Source organism: Lactuca serriola, chromosome 5 (assembly GCF_051521515.1).
Source record: "Lactuca serriola cultivar US96UC23 chromosome 5, Lser_US96UC23_V15, whole genome shotgun sequence".
Lineage (NCBI taxonomy): Eukaryota > Viridiplantae > Streptophyta > Magnoliopsida > Asterales > Asteraceae > Lactuca > Lactuca serriola.
Window position 1 is genome coordinate 3,852,779 of NC_136412.1, and position 25,204 is coordinate 3,877,982.

General features: G+C 38.5%; 1 protein-coding gene across 1 annotated transcript; it reads right to left on the reverse strand.

Annotated features, from left to right (window-relative positions):
- Positions 1–22,031: 22,031 nt before the first annotated feature.
- On the reverse strand, positions 22,032–23,683 carry FLA1 (FASCICLIN-like arabinogalactan 1). Its single transcript, XM_078999643.1, has one exon. The coding sequence runs from the start codon at positions 23,596–23,598 to the stop codon at positions 22,351–22,353; it is 1,248 nt and encodes a 415-aa protein (XP_078855769.1). The 5' UTR covers positions 23,599–23,683; the 3' UTR covers positions 22,032–22,350.
- Between the last annotated feature and the right edge of the window lie 1,521 nt (positions 23,684–25,204).

The window sequence follows — 25,204 nt, forward strand, 5'->3', positions numbered from 1 at the left end:
TAATATAATTATTATGTTTAAACAATCAAACAATCAACCCAATTACCCATCCCCATTATCTTCTTTATTCTTAAGGATCTACCCTAAGAATCAGCTATTTCTCATTCATTCATTCCTAAGGATCATCCTAAGGAAACAACATGAAGTCCATTATTGCCAATGACACATTGGTCAAGCGCAGCTGCTAATATTATCACTTAGGCTCAACTGCCAGAATTAGGACATTTTCTATGAGGCGCTTCTGCCGGTATTGACCTTTAAACACTATTGTCATGGTCATAAGGCTCCCTATTAGGCGCAGCTGCCGATACTATCCTTGGAGCGCAGCTGCTAGGACGTTTACCGTAGATCTAAATCATCTACGGGTTGTGGCGCAACTGCCAGTGCTCATCTATAGGGTACTAGGTCCACTGCTGCCAATGTATACCTATAGGGCACTAGGTCCGTACTACTAATGTTCCTCTATTTCAGCTTTTATCCATCATCATTCATCTACCCATGTTTTACCCAACATATCTTGTAGATATAAAATACTTTATACAGTTTACATCATTTAAAACATGTATAAAAATCTTTCACCAGCATAGACAGCAAGTATTTAGACAATATGCACACATAGCACGTAAATTTATAATAAAATACTTCATATCTATGTGTAAGATGAAAGTAACTATGCACTCACCTGATTAGGTGGTGATTCCGAACTCAGACAGCACTTCGTTATCTCAAAACAATTTTCCTCGACAAAACCTAGTATCAATACCACTAGGGTTTAGTTTTTAACGTTAACCACGACTAATTAATAGTCTAGCTATTATTACTATTATATAAACGTTAAATAACACTCAATATAACTCATAATAATAGCCCAATTAATTATTTTAAGGTCCTAATAATGTTACTATAATTAAATAAAATCTATATTAAATATAGTATAGGCGTAGCTCACTTACAACGAGTTTTTATTAAAAACCGGGCTTCGCTGGAGCAGCGTTTCCAAGCCGAAAGCTTTTCTTCTCGGAGCCGTCGGGCGCTCCGGGGCTTTCTTCTCGTGCTAGGGAGGTTCCGTAGACTTGGGAGGGGTTTAGGGAGGCTAGAGAGAAGTTAGAGAGAGAAAGAGAGGCTTATGGTGTGAAGAAAATATGAGGAGTTCACCCTTGTATTTATAGGAAGTGTATAGTAAAGTAGTCTCCAAGCTTCGTCCGTAACTTTTGCGTACGAGCTCCGTTTTTGTCTGTCTTTTTACTGTTGAGTTCCTATTAATGAGATCTTCAACTTTCATTTAGACCTCGTTAGCTAATTCTCATTCTATCTCGGATTTACAAAACTGTATCGAATTCGCCGCGCTCGAAAAGTAGGGACTAAGCTTCGTCCATAACTTTCGCATACGAGCTCCATTTTTGTCTGTCTTTTTACCGTTGAGTTCCTATTAACGAGATCTTCAACTCTCATTTAGACCTCGTTGGCTAATTCTCATTCTATCTCGTATTTACGAAACTGTATCGAATTCGCCGCGCTCGAAAAGTAGGGACTAAGCTTCATCCATAACTTTTGCATACGAGCTCTATTATCGACGTTCTTTATATCCACGCGTTGGTATTTACGAGTACTACAACTTTTATTTAGATCCCGTCGGCTAAAAATCGACCGATCTAAAATTCAGATTTCAGGTTGTGCACTGCTATGCTAAATCTTAGAAAAATCATAACTTCCTCATACGAAGTCAGATTTGGGCGTTCTTTTTATTGATGTTCTTAGTTTAACATATTCTACGACTTTCTTTTAGATCGCTAAGGCTAAATCTCGCTCTATCGTAAATTCACTATTTACGCTTCCCGGTATCGTGCCGGTTCCGTCGCGAAACTTCAACGGGTCATAACTTCTTCGTTATAACTCGGTTTTCGGCGTTCTTTATATCTACGAAAACCTTGTAACATACTCTACAACTTGGTTAAGATTATTTATTCTAAATAATCTTTTGTCGAAAAGTCGTTTTCGACCCCTATTGCCTCTAATTTGACTAGCCCAGATTTGCGGGCGTTACAATGCCCCACTACACCTTGATGCCCTGGGCCGTGGCCCAGCTCGCCCTGGGCTTGGGCCGGCACTGTTGATGACACTTTTACTCCTGTTGTGAAACTAATGACAGTCATATCTGTAATTTGTGTTGTTAATCATAAGTAGAATTATCAATTTAATATAAATAATGTTTTTTTTATATATGGTTCTCTTAAGGAAGATGTATATATGAGTTTACCTGAAGGTAATTTTTCAAAAATGAGAAATATGTTAAGTAGTTAAATCATGCATGGGCTAAAACGAGCCCCTAGGAAATGAATAGAAAAGTACACTGCCTCTTTGATTGAATTTGAGTTTATTCATAGTAAAATCGATTATTCGTTGTTCTATAAAATAAGAATTAATGTGTCTGTATTTTGTGTTAGTTTTGTAGATGATATAAATTTAAATGTTAGTTGTGAACATGAAATTTTTGTTGTGAAAGTTTCCTTAAAATCCAAAATTTTTAATTAAGGACTTTAGAGTTGTTTGAGATATTTTCTTGGTATTGAGATTATTGATACTCATGATGGTGTTTGTTTGTCTCAAAGAAAGTATTGTCTTGAGTTATTGTATGGTGTAACGTACTATTTTCACAACTAAAAATCTTCATTTTATTAGAGTAAAACTTTCCAATTATAAATCCATTATTAAGAAAACCTTTTATTCCAAAATACATTTATTGAAAATTAGAGTAATATAAGAAATGCAAAATCCTCAATGTTGCAGATGAGAGTATACAGTCCCGCCTTCGCCTTCCCACGATCACTGATAAAACCTGAAAAAAAAACATAAACAACTGGGTAAGCACGAAGCTTAGTGGGTTTTCCCCAAAATACCCCGAACGAAACATATAAGCATACATAATGGCCCACAATCACCAGATTCGAATGCCCAGGCCCAATTAGTCATCAAACTAAAATACCAACATGCAACAGGTCCAATCAGTCATCAGACTAGAATACCCAAGGTTTGTTGGCCGACCACCTCAACCCAATCGCTCTTCACGAGCCTCCGTGCCTACGACTTACAACCGACCCGCACCGGATATCTTGGCTTACAACACAAAGCAGGACCGCCTCAGCCTACTACCACCAAATGTTGACATATAAACAATCAAGGATCAAGTAGGAACATAATACATGTAAACATCAATCATACAACTCACTACCGCCTACTAGTCTTCTCACAACACATTGTCCCGCTACCAACTAGCCTCCATGAAATACGTAACCATAAGTAACCAGAGGTGAGATAGCCACTCGAACAGATGATCCTACTCTAGAGCTACAACCAAACAAGGAACATGCAAGAAAGCCTAGATCAAGAGTTCTCATGCTATCCTACATGACTAAATACAACCTTAGGGCACTCCACTAGATGATAACCAGTCTACTAACACTCTAACCAACATACCACTACTATATCATCCATCATATATATATATATATATATATATATATATATATATATATGCACAGATCTAGCAGATCATTACAGCACAACAACATACCTTACATAAGGATACATAGCCATAATCCAAGGAATGCATAACCGTATATACTCAGAGGTGAGATAGACACCCGAACAATAAGAGATCCTACTTTAGAGCCACAACCAAACAAGGAATAGGAAAGAAAGCCTAGATCAAGAATCCTCAGTCTATCCTATGTGACTACATACAGTCCCTATGGCACCCTTCTACTAAAAGATAACCAAAACTAATGGGCCGACATTAGTGTCTTTGACCAACGATACAGTGAGACAAAACTCACCTGAATTAAAGAACTTTGAAACACTACGATACGATATCTTTTCTGCACTGCTTGCACCCGCAAATACACTATTATCAGAACCAAATAGAATCTTAATCAATAGCCCAAAATCTTCAAATTTGACCCAAAGTCAAACTTGGTCAAAAAGTCGACGGTTAACGAAAGTCAAAGTCCAAGACTATTGAGTATGCCTGACATAATCCACGTACGCCCAACATACGCGACCTGATCCCACTCCTTCATTAAGCCCTTTATCCTTTAAGACGTTTTTTCCAGATTAACACCCTAAATCATAGAGTTTCCAACTTTATAATTTTGCATTGCTAGGAAGGGTCCAAATCCAAAACCCTAACTTATCATAAGATTCTAAACTTCTTAACACATGCATGAATGGAAAAACAATACCAAGATCACATTTTTATGAGTTAACACCCTCATATACACCTGGAAATGCACCTTACAAGATCTGGAACAACCTGCACTCAAATGGACCAATTTATGGGACAAAAAGGACATAACTTTAACACCTTAAACTAGATCTAAGGAAACATTCATAAAGCTTCTAACTTTATACCTTCTGGAGATGAATGAGGGAGAAGAACTTCCTGATCCAAAGTTGCTTCAATCTTCCAAGCTCTATCATCACCTTCCTCTTCCTTCAAAGATACCAAAAAGCACACTCTTTCGCTTACAAGGCTTAAATTTAGGTTAGGGTTTCAAGGAAGAGTGTTGGAGAGGTGGAGGTTGAGAATGGAAAGGGTTTGGGGAAGTTAAGGAGCTTAAATAGGGCTCAAACCCCCAAAATTAGGGTTTGGGTTTTGGTCGCGTACGCCAAGCGTATGCTCTTGGATGTACGTTTTTGGTAAGCTAGTACGCCCAACGTGCTACCATGCTTCAACATTCCACACAAAATTCAACGTTCTATCACCCTCTAGAGATTTGATCAAACTGTAATAGCCCCTTCTTCATTTGTGAGCTTATTCTTGGAATTTTGGTGTCTTTGGAAGGGAGAAGAAGACCATTGTGGTATAGAAGACCTCTTTGCAAGCTCGGAGTTTGAGTTTGAGCTATTTCCAGAGCATTGTAAGTATTTAAGATCCAAAATTTATGATGTTAGCTTTTAAATCTAGGTTTATTGTTCCTTTTTCTTCATATTGTGGAAGTTTGGATGGGAGGATTCCATAAAGTTGGCAACTCTATGGGTCCTTATGGTCCCTTGAAGGTTGTATTTAATGGATCTGAGATTTGGATTGTCACACCCCAAAACCATGAATGGCAGAAACATTCTGGGGCGGAGGACGTCATGTACAGTATCACAAACAATGAATAGTAGTAAACAAGCAACAACATCATCCATTGCATTAATAATATAATTTCTTACATGTGTGTTCTGTCAAGTTATATAGACACCAAAATATACATATATAAATAAAAGATGAGTCTTGAACGAACTCCATCTTCTCAAAAACCTGGCGCCTGTACCTGTCTAGTGGTGACCTGAGAATACAAGTTATTTTGAAAGCGAGTATCAGCTTAATGCTAGTGAGATCATAAGTATATTAATGTCTGTCTTTGTATGAAAGCATTTGTAAGATGTTTTGTACAATGTTTTGTAAAATGTTTGAACTCTCCTAGAAAACCCTATGTTTCCTACTAACTGTAGCCTTCTACCAAGGCATCTAGTGTCTGTGCGTATGTCTCTTGTTAGAGTGTGTGTTTTCCCAATTCTGACTATCATAACCAAAATATAGTTACTACATTCCCGTGCATCGTGTGAATATTCACGAAGTGAATGTAATGGGAAAATATCAAAGTACCGTAGTATTTGTAATAAGTGACTACCGCTGTACTAACTACCTTAAAACAAAAGGTGTTCAATGTAACATGTGATCGACCTGTATCCTGCTACCGACTCTAGTAAAACGACGATGTAAGACGCCGTAAGAAATGACATTTGGCACCCGTAGACTTGCAAGTCCCACTGTAGCGAGCAACAAGGTGTAGGATAGTCAATCCAGTATAGATCTATACGCAAACTCATACGCTCCCCATTTAAGGGGATTCGGGATACAAAAACGGTCATGGCAGGAAGTGCCATGCCCCGCTTAATGGTTCACATAACTGCATAAATGTACATGTAATGAATGTGCTAACTGAAAGGGGTACTCTTTCTCTGTCTAGCCTGTATATACTGAAATGTTCTGTGTGTGCTAGCTGTAATGTATGTTCTCTCTATCTAGCATGTATAGTAATGTACTGAAATGTTCTGCGTGTGCTAGCTGTAATGTATGTTCTCTCTATCTAGCATGTATAGTAATGTACTGTGCATACTAGCTGTAATGTACTGTATGTATTACTCGTACTGACTAATGAATGAACTGACTCATTGTATGTTTCATTGTTCTAGTAATAGTAATAGTATCCTCCTGTGCTACCCCTATGGTAACTTACTAGTGATGTAACCGGTACATATGAACATGGAAGTATACCCTTGCTACCCAAGGGTATTGAATGAATTGGAAGAACCTTTATGACTATACATACATAGATAGACATGCAATTGATAATAAGTATAACAGAGCTTAGGTAAATGTATTTGATAAGTATAAGAATTTGTAAAACAGTTTGAAGCAAAACAGTTTGATAAACAGTTTGAACAGTAAGAAAATCATTGGTTTTGTAGTTATTAATCACATGTGATTGATGTAATAACTATAAGTATTTGACTTGTATTCCCCCCATAAAAGCATTTAAAAACATTTAAACCCTTGATTAAGGGGTATGAACTCACCTGTAGTGAGTGGTACGGATGTATTGAAGATGTAGGATTGCTAGGTGTCAAGTGAAGTCTTGAACACACTCTATGATCCTAGTTAACATATAATCACACATATATATATATGTACCCAATTAGCTTTAAACTACTAATTGAAAATGTTTAGACCTCCTAGAACATGTTAAACACCTATAATAAGTGTTATTAGCCCTAAGGATTGCATCTAAGTTGTTGTAGGACACGAGTAGTGAGTTTAGGGTTCCAAAGGACCCCATTCTTGAGTTTACTCTCCAAGAATCATCACACAAGGAGTTTACGGTCGTAAACCCTTGAGTTTACGGCCGTAAGCTCCTAAGCCTTAGGTTATTTGGTGTTTTGAAGTTCTAAATGTTCCCTAAAAGCATTCCTACTTGGTGGTTTAGTCCGTGGAAGAGATTAGGGCACCTTACAACTCCTTTGAGTAGTTCACGGCCCTGGGACCAATTCCCTTAGAGATTACGGCCGTAATCTCTCATGGGGATGGGTTTTTGGTGATTCCAAGTCCCTAAATTAACTAGGAGTGAATTTAGGCTAGTGTGCAAGGCTTTTGGAGGGATTAAAGCACCTTTTGGCCCTTGAGTTTGGAGTTCACGGTCCAAGAACTTCTTGTGCCGTGAACACCTTACTCTTGGTGTTCTTGGGTGATTTCTAGTCCTACACACACTAAGATACAAGCCTAGCATAGTTTCATTGCACAAGGAAAGGACTAGGCACTCATTTGCCCCTTTAAAGAAGGGTTTACGGTCCAAGAACTTCTTGGGCCGTAAACTCTTAAATCTGGATGTTTTGATATGATTTCTAGGTTATTAAGCACATAATAAGCTATATAATACAACTAGATAGAAGTACTCACGTTTTGGGATGAAATTCCGAAGATCCGTGAGAGAGAATTTGGCTTTTCTCTAGTTGGAAATGTAACAAATGAATAATTATGGCTCAGAATCATATATATACTGTTGGGGTTTTTGGCAGAAAATATTTTATTCAGGAATTGAACTCTAATATCATGAAGCTTTGGAATAACAGAGTTTGCACGAATCCATAGTGCATCCTCTCTCCTGAATCTCTTTAAGTGCAAATCCTGAAATACTCAAACTTATTCTAAAAAGTCTGAAAATTTACTGCAACTGTTCTGACTTCTATTGGCTTGATAATGTTTGTACGAAAATAGAAATTTTAGGTTGTCACATCATCCCCTCCTTAGAAGGAATTTCGTCTCGAAATTAGAATTTAAGCAAATAAGTAGTTACAAGTAACTAAGTAAGAAGATGAGGATATTTCAGTTTCATCTGATCCTCACGCTCCCAAGTGAATTTCGATCCTCGCTTTGCGTTCCAGCGAACCTTCACTATCGGGATACGGCTTTGTTTCGTTTGCTTGACCTCTCGGTCCATGATCTCTACTGGTTCCTCCACGAAGTTGAGGCTCTCGTTGATCTCGATCTCGTTGAGTGGAATAACAAGAGTCTCGTCGGACAGACACTTTTTCAAGTTCGATACGTGGAAGGTAGAATGAACGTTACTGAGTTCGCGCGGTAAGTTAAGTTTGTAAGCTACTGGGCCGATTCTTGCTAGAATCTCAAAAGGCCCAACGTACCTTGGAGTTAGCTTTCTACGCTTTCCGAAGCGTATCAAGCCCTTCCAGGGTGAGACCTTCAATAGAACACGGTTGCCCACCTGTAATTCCAAAGGTTTCCTATGTTTGTCAGCGTAGCTTTTCTGTCAGTCTCTGGAGGCTTTCAATCGTTCACGGACCTGAACGATCTTCTCCGTTGTTTCCCGTATGATCTCCGGACCTGTGAGAGTGTTGTCAGGAACTCGTCCTTTAGCTAACTGAGTATCACCCACCTCAGCCCAACATAGAGAGAATTTGCACTTTCGGCCATAGAGGGCCTCGAATGGAGCAACCTTTATGCTCGTGTGATAACTGTTGTTGTAGGAAAATTCGACAAGGGGTAAATGAGTATCCCATGCTTTCCCGAAGTCTATCACACAGGCTCTCAACATATCCACCAAGGTTTGGATAGTTCTCTCACTTTGCCCGTTGGTCTGTGGATGGTAGGCTGTACTTACGTCCAGCTTAGTTCCTAGGGAACTTTGTAACGACTGCCAGAACCTCGAAGTGAATCTACTATCTCTGTCCGAGATAATAGATAAGGGAACACCGTGCAGTCTCACAATCTCCCTAATGTAAGTTCTTGTAAGTTTCTCCATCTTGTCTGTTTCTTTGATTGGCAAGAAGTGTGCAGACTTGGTCAGTCTATCGACGATGACCCATATGGAATCAAGTCCACCCGTCGTCTTGGGCAACTTGGTTATGAAATCCATAGTTATCTGCTCCCACTTCCATTCCGGTATCTCAAGCTGTTGTAATAGACCGGAGGGTTTCTGGTATTCGACCTTCACCTTCGCGCAAGTAAGGCATTTACTCATGAAGGTAGCAATCTCTGCTTTCATGTTAGGCCACCAGTATAACTTTTTAAGATCCAGATACATCTTATCTGATCCCGGGTGCACGGAATAACGAGTGTTGTGCGCATCGTTCATGACCAAGTCTCTGAAACCACCGAGTTTCGGGGTCCAGATCCAGTCCATGAAATAATAAGCTCCGCCACCCTTAACCTCAAAGTTCTTGTCCATCCCTCTTAGGGATTCACCCGCCACATTTTCAGGCTTCAAAGCGTCGAGTTGAGCTGCCTTTATTTGCGTGGACAAGTGTGAATGGATAGACATAGTCAATGGTTTGACTCTACGACCAGAATATTCTTTCCGACTCTGGGCGTCAGCTACTACGTTGGCTTTACCCGGATGATAACGAATTTCGCATTCGTAATCACTAAGTAGCTCGACCCACCGTCGTTGTCTCATGTTGAGTTCCTTCTGGTCGAATATGTGTTGTAAGCTCTTGTGGTCTGTGAAGATAGTGCTTTTCGTTCCGTACAAGTAATGTCTCCAGATCTTCAGGGCAAACACAACTGCTCCTAGTTTAAGATCATGGGTCATATAGTTGACCTCATGTGTCTTTAGCTGTCTTGAGGCATAGGCGATGACCTTACCTCGCTGCATCAGAACACATCCGAGTCCTTGATTCAACGCATCGCAATAGACGACGAAGTCTTCTATTCCTTCGGGAAGGGATAGTATTGGCACGGTGCATAAGGCTTGTTTGAGCGTTTGGAACGCTCTCTCCTGCTTCTCTTCCCAGTCAAAGGCCACGCCATTCTGGGTCAGTGTTGTAAGAGGTTTCGCTATGCGGGAGAAGTTCTGAATGAACCTGCGGTAGTAGCCAACGAGGCCTAGAAATTGACGAATTTCCGTAGGCGTCTTCGGTGCTGACCAGTTTTCAATGGCCTTGATTTTGGAAGGGTCCACGTATATACCCTCTTTGCTAACCATGTGCCCTAAGAATTCGACTTGCCGAATCCAAAATTCGCATTTCGAGAACTTCGCGTAGAGCTTCTCCGAACATAATGTTTCGAGGACTTGACACAGATGTTGATAATGCTCCTCCTTACTTCGAGAGTAGATAAGTATGTCATCGATGAAGACAATGACGAACTGATCCAAGTAAGGATGACACACCCTATTCATTAAGTCGATGAATACAACGGGCGTGTTTGTCAATCCAAACGGCGTCACTTCGAATTCGTAGTGCCCATAATGAGTTCGGAAGGCTGTCTTTGGAACATCCTCCCCTTGCACTCGTAGCTGGTGATATCCGGATCTCAAGTCGATTTTTGAAAAGAAGTTCACCCCTTGAAGTTGGTCAAACAAATCGTCAATCCGAGGCAAAGGATAACGATTTTTGACCGTTAGTTTGTTGAGCTCCCTGTAGTCGATGCACATACGAAACGATCCGTCTTTCTTCTTGACGAACAAGACTGGAGCTCCCTAGGGTGAGAAGCTTGGTCTTATAAAGCCCTTGCTGAGTAGTTTATTAAGTTGACCGGACAGTTCTTGCATCTCTGCAGGCGCTAGGTGATAGGGCGATTTGGCTACGGGGGTAGCCCCTGGAACTAAGTCGATTCGGAACTCGACTTAACGTTGCGGAGGTAATCCTGGGAGTTCTTCTGGAAAGATGTCGGGAAATTCGCGCACTACAAGAATGTTCTGAATGTCCTTCGTTTCTTGGCTCATGTCGACCACATGAGCAAGGAATGCACGACATTCCTTTCGCAAGAATTTCTGAGCCTGGATGCTCGAGATGATACGAAGGTTCGTGTCGGGTTTGTCGCCATAAACTACTAAGGTTTCGCCAGACAGCAGATTAAGGCGAACAACCTTTTCGTAACACATGATATCGGCACGATGAAGACTCAACCAATCCATGCTGATAATGACGTCGAAACTTTTAATTGAGACCGACTTAAGATCGATAGAAAATGAATGGTTATCTAAAGTTAGGGCACACCCTATGAATATACTGCTAATGATCTCTGTCTTCCCATTAGCCATTTCTACAGTGAACGGTTCATTAAGTGCTCGTGATTTTTGCCTAAGTAAATGAGCAAATTTTTGGTTCACGAAACTCCTCTCCGCTCCACTATCAAATAGAATGCATGCATAAGAGTTATCGAGGAGGAACGTACCAGTGACCACTGTGGGGTCGGCAACCGCTTCCTCATGGCCTATGGCCAGAACTCTTGCCGCTCCACCAGTAAACCCTGCCTTCGGGCAGTTTCTTTTGAAGTGGCCTACTTCGCCACATCCGTAACAAGTTTGGCCGCTCCAGCACCGGGGGCTTGGTTGATTGGCTTCGCCGGAACTTTACAGAAACGGGCTGTGTGCCCCTTCCCGTTGCAGTTCAGACACTGCATCTCCCGGCATGTGCCGTCGTGATGGAAGTTGCACTTGTTGCAATTAGGCAAACTTCCAGAGTACTGCTTTACCGGAGCCACAACAGCAGGTGCTATCACATCATGTACTGCCACGACCTGCCTCTTCTTGGCAGCCTTAGCCTTCTTCTTGTCATCCCAAAACTTCCGCTTGGGGTCAGCGGTTCTTGCAGGTTCTGAGATGGCCAGGGTAGTTGTTGCGGCCGGGGTACGGACCCCATGGTCTATGAGCCGATGTGCCAATCGCTTGGCACTATCAAATGTAGTGGGATGTGATGCCAAAACATTTCCCTGGTATGGGGGCACCAGTCCCCATATGTATCTCTCGATCTTCTTTCCCTCTGAAGGAATCATGTTGGGACAGAGGGCCACCAGTTCACAGAACCTGGCGGTGTAGGCGACTACGTTGGAGCCCTTCATGGTTAGGCCCCACAGTTCTTCCTCCAGCTTTTGGATCTCGCCCCTCGGGCAGTATTCCTCAATCATGAGGTCTCTCAAAGTTTTCGAGCCCATAGCATTAGCCACTACAAGAGATAGTGACTTAACATGGCAATTCCACCATGTTAGGGCTTTGGTTTCGAAGGTGCAAGCAGCATACTTCACCTTGCTCTCCTCAAGACAAGAGCAGATTTCGAAAACCGATTCGGTTTTCTCGAACCATTGCCATAGGGCAATGACTCCGCCAGTCCCCTTGAAGGACAATGGCTTGTAGTTTGTGAAGTCCTTATAGGAGCACTCTCTCGAGCGCACAGGAGCTTCAACCTGAATAGACTGAACAGGGGTTCCTCCTCCAGTGGAACCGGATGAATGATACTGAGCTATGGCTGTAGCCACAACTGCAGCTACAACAACATTTAAGGCTGTCGAGTCGAACTGAGGAGTAGGTGGTTGAGGAGGTGGAGGAGGTGGTGTTTCGTTATTGCGGTTTCTCCTTGGATTTCTGCGAGGCGGCATCTTTGATCTATAGTTTATGAATATGAAAATATTGATAAGATTTCAATGGAAGAATTGATGAGAATGACTCATGGACTAACTCTCCATAGCCCCATGATACGATTGAATGGAAATCTAGAATTAATAGATGATCACATTTGGATAATAATTCCCATAAGATTAGGTACTTGTCAATGTTACTGGGATTACAGATGTAATAAGTTCGGGAAAAACAGCCAACTGAAAGAGGCCTTACATCAACCAAAATGGGAAAATTTTGACAACAATACAACCTAACCAAGACCTAAAAGGCCTATGATCTACAAAGATAGGGAATTAGACCAAAGTTTTACATAACTAGGTTATATCCAAAAGAGAGAAGTTGATGAAAATCTATCGGCGACGAGAACTACCAGAGTGAGTTCTTGATCCCGACAGAAGACGTTCCATGTCCCTCATGCGCCTATCAGCTCTTTCTTGCTGAGCTCGAAGTTCTCTGACTTCAACTCGGGTTTCAGTGAGTTCCCTCTGAAGAGTTGCATTGTGAACCAGGGCCCTTTCATGAGCAGACTCTAGTTGGCAAATGCGGACAGTGTTGACACCAGAGTTGGCATCAATTTCCATGATTTAATCGATGGCTGCTCGACCCTTCTCAACATTACGAGCTATTCTGCGAATCATGACGGGCAGAGCTCGATCAGCATAGCCACCTTCGCTGAGGTTGTAAAAACTTCGGTCCCCAAAGTAAGGTAAGGGTTGTCCATGCTCGCCGCTCCAGCGGTTCAGGTTGGTTGCCTACAAGGGTGTGGGTCCTGGAAATGCTGGGCGAGGGTTGTTGTTAGGGGCTTGACCTACTGGTGGTAGGTTGTTGACTTCTGGCTCTGAGTCAGAACCATCAAAAAAGCCTTCAGCTTCATGATCATCCAAAGGAATTGGGTGATCATCTTCTGGTTCATTTTCTAGCCATCCTACATTGTCGTGGTTGGGATAGTACGGGTCTCCGGAAATGTGGAATCCAGCCATTAAATGTACACGAGAAGGGATGTATAAGAATCTATCACATAAGTAATTTATAGTAATGCAAAATACTCCTATAGTATTTTAAGTTTAGGTTCTATTGTTCTCATTGTGGTATTGTGGGTAAGTTTTTAGACTTGTTGCAACCTCACAACCACACTTAGGCACATGCTAGTCAACCCTCAGATAATATAGTTGATCAGGCTATATCTTCCCAGTTTTGACTATATGTCTCTAAGTCTACTTGTGTTGCCCAACAATCGTAATACTTTTGTAATGTCTTAGTGACATTGATTTTAGTATGAATGTAGGCACGTATACTTAATTAAATATTTTAATATTTAAAGTATAAACTCTAGGTCAGAGTATTTTAATCCCTATGTATTTATAGTTAGTATATCTTTTATGGGTTGATATACTAAATTCACTATAAACAATGCTCTGATACCAATCTGTCACACCCCAAAACCATGAATGGCGGAAACATTCTGGGGCGGAGGACGTCATGTACAGTATCACAAACAATGAATAGTAGTAAACAAGCAACAACATCATCCATTGCATTAATAATATAATTTCATACATGTGTGTTCTGTCAAGTTATATAGACACCAAAATATACATATCAAAATAACAAATGAGTCTTGAACGAAATCCATCTTTTCAAAAGCCTGGCACCTGTACCTGTCTAGTGGTGACTTGAGAATACACGTTATTTTGAAAACGAGTATCAGCTTAATGCTGGTGAGATCATAAGTATATTAATGTTTGTCTTTGTATGAAAGCATTTGTAAGATGTTTTGTACAATGTTTTGTAAAATGTTTGAACTCTCCTAGAAAACCCTATGTTTCCTACTAACTGTAGCCTTCTACCAAGGCATCTAATGTCTGTGTGTATGTCTCTTGTTAGAGTGTGTGTTTTCCCAATTCTGACTATCATAACCAAAATATAGTTACTACATTCCCGTGTATCATGTGAATATTCACGAAGTGAATGTAATGGGAAAATATCAAAGTACCGTAGTATTTGTAATAAGTGACTACCGTTGTACTAACTACCTTAAAACAAAAGGTGTTCAATGTAACATGTGATCGACCTGTATCCTGCTACCGACTCTAGTAAAACGACGATGTAAGACGCCGTAAGAAATGACATTTGGCACCCGTAGACTTGCAAGTCCCACTGTAGCGAGCAACAAGGTGTAGGATAGTCAATCCAGTATAGATCTATACGCAAACTCATACGCTCCCCATTTAAGGGGATTCGGGATACAAAAACGGTCATGGCAGGAAGTGCCATGCCCCGCTTAATGGTTCACATAACTGCATAAATGTACATGTAATGAATGTGCTAACTGAAAGGGGTACTCTTTCTCTGTCTAGCCTGTATATACTGAAATGTTCTGTGTGTGCTAGTTGTAATGTATGTTCTCTCTATCTAGCATGTATAGTAATGTACTGAAATGTTCTGCGTGTGCTAGCTGTAATGTATGTTCTCTCTATATAGCATGTATAGTAATGTACTGTGCATACTAGTTGTAATGTACTGTATGTATTACTCGTACTGACTAATGAATGAACTGACTCATTGTATGTTTCATTGTTCTAGTAATAGTAATAGTATCCTCCTGTGCTACCCCTATGGTAACTTACTAGTGATGTAACCGGTACATATGAACATGGAAGTATACCCTTGCTACCCAAGGGTATTGAATGAATTGGAAGAACCTTTATGACTATATATGTACACATGATATATAACTAATATTTAAACGACCTTCGGACGGATACCCGATACCCCACCAGACCACATCTCAACGGTGAAAAGGAAATAAGGCGGGCAACCTTCCTAAGCTTTTTAAACATTGCTTATATAACTATACATACATAGACATGCAATTGATAATAAGTATAACAGAGCTTAGGTAAATGTATTTGATAAGTATAAGAATTTGTAAAACAGTTTGAAGCAAAACAGTTTGATAAACAGTTTGAACAGTAAGAAAATCATTGGTTTTGTAGTTATTAATCACATGTGATTGATGTAATAACTATAAGTATTTGACTTGTATTCCCACCATAAAAGCATTTAAAAACATTTAAACCCTTGATTAAGGGGTATGAACTCACCTGTAGTGAGTGGTACGGATGTATTGAAGATGTAGGATTGCTAGGTGTCAAGTGAAGTCTTGAACACACTCTATGATCCTAGTTAACATATAATCACACATATATATATGTACCCAATTAGCTTTAAACTACTAATTGAAAATGTTTAGACCTCCTAGAACATGTTAAACACCTATAATAAGTGTTATTAGCCCTAAGGATTGCATCTAAGTTGTTGTAGGACACGAGTAGTGAGTTTAGGGTTCCAAAGGACCCCATTCTTGAGTTTACTCTCCAAGAATCATCACACAAGGAGTTTACGGTCGTAAACCCTTGAGTTTACGGCCGTAAGCTCCTAAGCCTTAGGTTATTTGGTGTTTTGAAGTTCTAAATGTTCCCTAAAAGCATTCCTACTTGGTGGTTTAGTCCGTGGAAGAGATTAGGGCACCTTACAACTCCTTTGAGTAGTTCACGGCCCTGGGACCAATTCCCTTAGAGATTACGACCGTAATCTCTCATGGGGATGGGTTTTTGGTGATTCCAAGTCCCTAAATTAACTAGGAGTGAATCTAGGCTAGTGTCCAAGGCTTTTGGAGGGTTTAAAGCACCTTTTGGCCCTTGAGTTTGGAGTTCACGGTCCAAGAACTTCTTGTGCCGTGAGCACCTTACTCTTGGTGTTCTTGGGTGATTTCTAGTCCTACACACACTAAGATACAAGCCTAGCATAGTTTCATTGCACAAGGAAAGGACTAGGCACTCATTTTCCCCCTTAAAGAAGGGTTTACGGCCCAAGAACTTCTTGGGTCGTAAACTCTTAAATCTTGATGTTTTGATATGATTTCTAGGTTATTAAGCACATAATAAGCTATATAATACAACTAGATAGAAGTACTCACGTTTTGGGACGAAAGTCCGAAGATCCGTGAGAGAGAATTTGGCTTTTCTCTAGTTGGAAATGTAACAAATGAATAATTATGGCTCAGAATTATATATATACTCCTAGGGTTTTTGGCAGAAAATATTTTATTCAGGCATTGAACTCTAATATCATGAAGCTTTGGAATAACAGAGTTTGCACGAATCCCTAATGCATCCTCTCTCCTGAATCTCTTTAAGTGTAAATCCTGAAATACTCAAACTTATTCTAAAAAGTCTGAAAATTTACTGCAACTGTTCTGAATTCTATCGACTTGATAATGTTTGTACCAAAATAGAAATTTTGGGTTGTCACATGGATGAGTTTCGATGTCATTCATGTGAGTGTGGTTTCATTTCTTCTTCATTTTTGATATTTTATGAGATCAAGATATGCATTGGACATGCATGTATATAAAGCATCGATTTTTAGTATGTTTTTGGACTAAAAAAGCCCTCTGGAAAGTTGGAATGGATGACCTTAAGGATTAAGGGTTGAATGTATTAAGTGCACTAATCTATAGTAGTCATGACGTGGCCATATGGTGGTCACGACGTGACATTGAGATTTATCTCGATTATTTTGGATTGGCTTGGCCACGACGTGTGGGCATGGTCCTTATAATGTGGCGATGATTTTGGGTCGCGACTAAGTTGCCGAATCCGAAGTTGGATCGGGGCTGAATTTGTTGGCCACAACGTGACCATGGGCTGGGCGACGTGAGAATCAGTTTTTGGTAATGTGGCCGTCGACTTTGACTTTGACCGTTGACTTTCAACATGGGTTGACTTTTGGTCAAACTAATGGTTTTGGAGTGTAGACTGAGACGGTACTCTTTATTGCTATTAGATGCCTTGTAGGATCAATCTTCGCTAGGTGAGAGTTGTGGTGTTTAGCTTCTACTTGCGAGGTGAGTCTTCTAACTATACTTTCTCGTGTGGTAGTAGATGCATGTTGACTAGACGTGTCTTATTTGTCGATTGTTGGTATATATGAATTGTGTTGCTGATAGCTTTTGGATTGTTGTGAGTCCATGGGACTGCTGATAGTCCCCATGGTTGCTAATAACCCGTGAGGTGTGCTGTTAATCCACAGGACGTGCTGTTAGCCCACTGGGACCGCTGAAAGTCCACATGGTTGCTGATAACCCATAGTTGTTTATTTTGTTATACTATATATGATATTTTGAGGAACTCGCTAAGCTTTGTGCTTATAGTTGTGGATAACTATTTTGCAGGTATTTATCGGATTGTGAAGGCGGGAGTGTACACTCACATCAACAATTTTATGATTTGAAATTTTGCACTGTCTTCATTATAACTCTGACTTCTAAGTAATGGTTTATGAGCAAATGGTTTGCCCTGAATGTACATTTGTAAAAATAGATGTTCTTATTATTTTAAAAATGAAAATTTTAGCCATTGTTTTTGGGAGGTTACACTTTGACAATCCAACCTCACCTTAAAAAGTACATGAAAGTATAAGATTAACTTGGTATGTCTCTTGTAGGTTAAAATAGATAGAATTTGTTGAGACGTTGGTGAAGTTTAGTTGAACAAAGCTAGAGTGTAGAGACACACTTTATGAAAGTTGGAGGATCATGAAGCAATTTATTTGAAGTTAAGGATTATTTATAATGGTTTGTACATTAGAAGGTGGAGAGTGTAACATGCTACTATAAAAGCTCTCAAGTCACTAGCTAGGGTTTCATCATATACATAATATTTAGATGTGGAAACTAGGGATGAACAGTTTGTCCCAAATCTCGATCCTGTACCGTAACCGGTACCGAACCGTACCGAATTTAAAAATATGGGACGGTACTTGGTACTCAAAATACATGAAATTCGGGAACCGGTATCGCCGGTACCGGTACTAGTACCGAAAACCGGTACCGGTACCGGTGATGTTAATTCGATTCGGTACTAGGGATTGACTTTTGACCAAATTCGGTTTTCGGGAAGTCGGGAACGGTACGGGTCTGTATCGGTTCCGTCCCACGCTCATCCCTAGTGGAAACCCTAATATCTCTCTAATGTTGTCTTTAACCTCTCGTTCGTCATAATATGAGATTATGCTTCAATAGATCATATTAGAACTAGCCTTGTGTTTTTGGTGTCTTATACATTTATTTATGTTGTGTTACTAGTTAAGTGTGAGAGTCATTAGTTAGCTTTAGATATGTGTTTTTTTTTCGTTGTTGTTGTTGTCGTAAAAGTTACCGCAAATTCTTTATAATCAAGACTCTTCTTATTCTAGTGTTTTGATGTTTCTGAGTACACACGATGTTGTAAAATATATAAAAATTCTACATTAATGGTTTATCGATAATTATATTTGATGAAATAAAATAAGAAAACTAATGAATCACAATTAACCATATTAGTGCCTATTAAAGATTATTATTTATTATTATTTTTTTGCACGACAAACCAAATCAAGGTGGAAGTCTGCAAGATTTCAACGGTCAACTTTAATTTTATTGTGTTTCATACCAAATAAACAATATATCATCGTGATGGTGGTGTCTAATGAGTAAGTATAAAGTTGAACAAAACACATTTATCAGAAAATGTTGAATGTATTCTAATATATAACCAAAATCAAAGAAACCTTGTAGTTTTCTAGAGTGCAATAATTTTGGAAAAGTTGTCAAAGGGATAGGGGGTTCAATCTAGGATGTTCAAAACTTTAAATCTTATTTGAACATGATAAAATTGCAAAAATGGCCCTTGTGGTATGCAAAATTTTGAGGTTTTAGTCCAAACCTCAAGTTTTTTTGGATTCATAGTTCTTTTGGAGTGGTTTGTATGTGGAATTGGTCCCTAGACTTAACTTCCGTTAACTTGTTGCTGTTAACCCCCTCATGTGCCTCTCACATGAGGGTATATTTGTCTTTTCACTTCTAAGGGACCATTTTTGCACATGAAAAAAATATATTCCTCTTTGAAAAAAAAATTAATACCTATTTTTTTTAATAATTAAAAAATATAAGAGCTCTCTCTCTCTCTCTCTCTCTATATATATATATATATATATATATATATATATATATATATATATATATATATATATCTTATTTGAGTGTGTTTACAGTGTTAACACAAATACACAAATCCACGATAATCCTCCTGCCCCAAATCCACCACCATGTCTTGAACTTGAAACCCACCTTCAATCTCTACTCACCGGAGCATTCTTTGGAGTCGGAGGAGACGACACCAACTCCATCACAAATCTCTTGTAACCTCTGCAAAATCCATTTTCCCACATCTACAACATGCAAGAAACCATGGCTAACCGATAAAGAAAAAACAGAGATGAAATCAAAAGCTATCTAACCACAACTAGAAATCAGAAGCCTAAACCGATTATTAACCACATATATAAACCAGAAATCAGAAGTTTAAATTGATTATTACTAGAGGTGGATATGAAATCAGCTCGACAGCAGGAGGATGATGAGAGACGAAGGTTTATTCATCTTCTGTCAACGGGATGAAGGGATGGGAGGTTGTCTTCGGTGCCGTCGGAAACCATTCCTATGTTTCCTCTCTAACTGGATTGATCCGTCATGGGTGATATTTGATTAGGAACTGAAGAATCAATGGAGGAATGTAAAAGGAACAATAACACCTCACGGTATAGCTACTCCTTCTCAGCCACCGCCGTCGCCGCTTGGATTTCTTCATTCTCTTCATTTTCAGAACATCTTTCGACTTTAACTATATAAGGAGTACATTTTTCCTCTTGTTATGTAATCAATTCATGAAGCTTTTTACTCAAATCTGATTTAGGGTTGCTAACGGAAGGGATTATAGTGGATCTGTGGGAGCAAAAGGCATCTTCCGATTCTAATAGAGAGGGGTTCGATGCTTCGAATGGACTTCTATATTCATATGTATATATAGGACTTGAATTGATACCTCATGTTATGTTTTATTTTCAATTCGTCTCAGATCAAGGAAAAGAAAATGAAAGTGTAATGATGTTTAGTGGTAGCTTCAATGGTGGTCGGGGGGGGGGGGGGGGGGTGGAGAGAGAGAGAGAGAGAGAGAGAGAGAGAGAGAGAGAGAGAGCTCTTTTACTTTTTAATTATTAAAAAAATAAATAGGTATTAATTTTTTTAAAAAAAAAAGGAATATATTTTTTTAGGTGCAAAAATGGTCCCTTATAAGTGAAAAGACACATATACCCTCATGTGAGAGGCACATGAAGGGTTAACATCAACAAGTTAACAGAAGTTAAGTACGGGACCAATTCCACATACAAACCACTCCAAAAGGACTATGAATCCAAAAAACTCGGGGTTTGGACAAAAACCCCAAAAATTTGCATACCACAAGGACCATTTTTGCAATTTTGTCTTTGAACATTAATACAGTTTACAATTGAACTAACACCCTGCTCCCGAACTCAACTTAAGGAGAGAAAAGAAAGGAAATGAGTGGAAGTGAGAGGAAAGTAAGAGAAATTGGTGCTCCTGAGTTTCATTAAAGGAAATAAATGGAAGGAAATGGAGGGATCACTTTTCCTCCTAACTTTCCTTTCGATTTGGAAGGATTTGGAAAGAAATAATAAAATGTTTAACTTTCCTTCCATTTTTCTCCAACTCGGGAACACATGAGGGGTGTAAAATTAAACTAGAAGCCGTTCAAAAAAAAATGATTAGTGTGGCATCAAAAGTGCATATAAAGTTTTAAGTAGTTATTATCATTTTCAGTGTCAAAAAAGACATGCCATGTTATGTTCAATAATTACCAAGTATAAAAATGGTAAATAGCACACAATGGGTATCTTAAAATCAGATCAAACATCAAACCTTAACACTCCATTCACACGTTAAACTAATACATCAAGTTACGATTTTTTCAACATTCACATTGCTCCGTATTTCCAGCCCACACAACCAACCAACTCAATAATCTTCATGTCAACTAAAATCATGATTGAAGTTAGAGTTATTAACATTAATTCTAAAACCATGATATTACAACTCTAAAAAAGAAAATCTTCAACTTAAAAAATATGGATTTGAGTCAAAGATGTTTAATTAATGAAACTTCGACTATCATAATAAAAAATTTAAGACACTTTCATTATTCTACTAGTTAATCCAGCATATTTCTTAAACATTTAATGAAGCCTACTATTTTTTTTTAATCATTTTATGTAATACTTCTATAAGATTATAAAAATATATAACTGTTATATTAAACGGTTCAAAAAAAAATAAAAATATACACATTAACAAGCTAATAGAAATATCTTAAAACGGTTAACTAAAAGAATCTTCTACAACCATGATATGACAAGGTATAATATATGAGAAATTGTTTACGTACTCATAATATGATACAGTAATGTATGTGAGTGTAGGGTAAGGGTACATATAATATAGTATATAAATCTGATAGAATCGTCATGAAGTTGTAATTAATGAAAAGTGATAGTCGGTCAAGCTTGTATTTATTTTGCCTTGAGATTTGATTGATAATTAATGAACAATTAAAAGCCGCTTTCCACTAAAACCAATTTAATATCAATTAAGATCATATCTAATCTTGAAGCTAATAAACAAAATCACAAATGCTAAATTTTTCATTCGCTCTCAGTGTATTTGTATACAATGAAAATATAAATAATCAAGAACAATACTCATTAGAACAAACCTCATGTTTAACTTAAAAATACACACACCCACACACACACTCACATACACTTTTTGATTACAAATAATTTATGGAAAACATTATTTGCACCCTCAAATTCATATTCAAATTTCATTATGTCATCTCATAATGAAATGCAAATATAATTTCCTCAAGTGTAAATGACAATTTTCTGGACCTGAATTATTTCACTAAGAAAATGGGGAAATAAAGGAGCGCTCTTACACGACTAACGAGGCAAACCAAAAACTCGAAGCCACAGCCACGGCCACGGCAGCAAATCTGAAACCCTTGATTTCCGTAGCACTGTTGCTATCTGCCTCTTGATCAGCTACGCCATCGTCCGGAGAATCTGCCGGAGAATCCGATGGCGAGTCGGAAGCTGGTGGAGACTTGTGCTTCTTCTTCTTCGAAGACTTTGGTGACTCCGCCGGAGCATCAGCTTCGGGCGCAGGAGCTGGAGCAGGGGAAAGAGCGGCTTTGAAAAGTTCTTTGGGCAAAAGTACCTTGTTGATGGTGAAAATGACAAGCGGTTGTTGATCAATCAGTGTCCCTACGATCTTCGCAGTAACGATGCTTGTCTTAATTGTTACTTCCTGCCCATCGTTCTGTACTGTGAAATCGTATTTGCTAGCACCGTCGGTTGCTAGTGTGTTCATTAGACCGTTGCTTGATTTTAACATCGACATCGATTGATAGATCGGCACACCGTGATATTCAAGTAGCGATTGCTTCCCGCTGACGGTCAAATTTTTGTATTTAGGTAAAAATCCCTTGAAAGCATCGTCGAGGGGGCAAAACACCGACAATCCGCCATCGATGTTGTCTTCGTAAGTTTTCATTGCGTCAGAAGCAAGAAGAGCTTCAGCAAAATTCATACATCCATGCGCCGACATCAGAGAGGTAATATTGACGGCGGCAGGTTCAGGAGTCGGAGCTTCGGCCTCCGCTGACGGCAACATACTGCTGATCTGGATAACAGAGATGTTATAAGGAAGCTCATGTAACGACTTAACAAAAGTCGCATCCGTTCTACCGGTATCCTCGCTACCAAATCCAACCTTACCGCCTTTCAGATCCGTAATGTTGACGAATCCAGAGGAGCCGGAGGCGGTACCGGTAGCTTGGAACATTGTCGCTGCTAAGGCGGTTCCATTGGTAATCTGGTGAAGCTTCTTCGCACCGAAGTAGTCGAGTAGCACGTGAAGCGATAGGACGTTCTTCATAGCATACACAGATAGGTGTTTACTTAGCAGATCTGACATTCCGGCATTGTTTACCGCACAAACGGTGATGGTCTGTCGGTTGTTAATTTCATCGGCTAGGTGTGTAATGGTGAGGTAATGGTTGAATGTCGAGAACTCGGGAAACTTAGCCAGAATCGAGGTGATGTTGTGACCTTCAACGGTTGCTCCAGGCAATAGCAACACCACCATAGAAATCACAACCGCCGTGTAAGGGAGCTGCATTGTAACTTCCCTGGAGACTAGAGAGAGAGAGAGAGAGAGAGAGAGTGTAAACTATAAAAGAAGGCAGCGGACGGAAGTGAAGTAGAGAAGATATGAAGATTTTTGTTAGTTTAAAGGACCTTATATTCGTGTCAATTACAATAAAGCCACTCGATAGTTCCCAGCTGTTACAGGTCACCAACGGTTTTCTTTCACCGTCTTTTTATTCGGGAATATTTACACTCTAGCCCCTTATAATTTCAAATTAACTCAAAACGGGTCAAAAATATAACTTACCATCATTTTGAATTTAATTTAGGCGTTTATATCACTCCTAAACTACATAAAAAACCACGGAAACTAATATAAATTAGTATATATTAAATTTTTTTGTCTTAGATTTCCAAAGACTAATAAGGTTGATAACATTATTATATACACATAATGTCAAATGTTAACTTTGGTAGGGTTCGTTTTGTAAATTCTAAAAGGGACAAGGGCGTAATAGAGAAACCACCAACAGCTGTGCATCCAGTGACATCGAGTCCACGTAGGTAGACGATGTAATACGTTTGGACCAGATGCTTCCACCGACACATCACTAATTAAAATTCTAATCATTTTTGTTTACATATAAATATACGTTCCTCAGTTCAACAAACCTGTATAACAGTGAGTTTACTACGTAATTTGATGGATAGATGTGTGCGGCACTAACTATAACAGTAATCTATTCTAATAAATGATTTTTTTTCTTCTTCGGTTTATTTTATTCAATTTATCAAATATTATTTTGTGGTTATTTTGGAATTAATTTCTTTTTTACGTGTCATTTTATGAGTTTTTCTATTTTAATAAATTCACCATAATACTTCTACTCTAATAAATGAAAGTTTTTTTTGTCACATGCCACACTCTCATTCAATTTGTCAAATGTCATTTTATGGTTATTTTGAATTAATTTCCTTTTCACATGTCATTTTGTGAGTTTTTTTATTTTAATAAATTACACATAATACTTTAATCTAATAATTACAATAAATGTAGTAATAACTGAATATCAATTTCATTAATAGACTTATCTTTTTATTTCAAAATTACCAAATTAAAGTTAATTAGTTATTTTTTTTATTTATTTAAATTTAAAAGATAAAAAAATCAATTTTAATAATTTATTATTTTTCTTATTTTTTATAAATACAAAGTTTTTAAATATTTAGACCTTCATATTTAATTTTTTTAGTTAACACATATAATACATGAGTCTTACACCTAGTAGCCAGAATAAAAAAAAAAGGTGTTGCATTTTTTTGTCTTTTTAATTAAAATAATGAATTGAATCTAAAATTATTTTATTTAGCTAAATATTTACCTATCCACAAAAACGCATAATTTAATGGAATTAAAAAAATCGTTTAATTTTATCAATCAAATATAATTTTTACTTGAATTTACATTTTATTTCCTTTACATATTTTTAAAATTCGTGAACCAAATACACGCTAATTGTATTATATCTACCTTCCATTTGATATGTTCTTTAAATTTTTGTTAAATTAAAATAAAAACCCAATATTTTTCTAAAAATTTTGATTGATAATTGGATTCTAGACTCATTGGGGAAAAT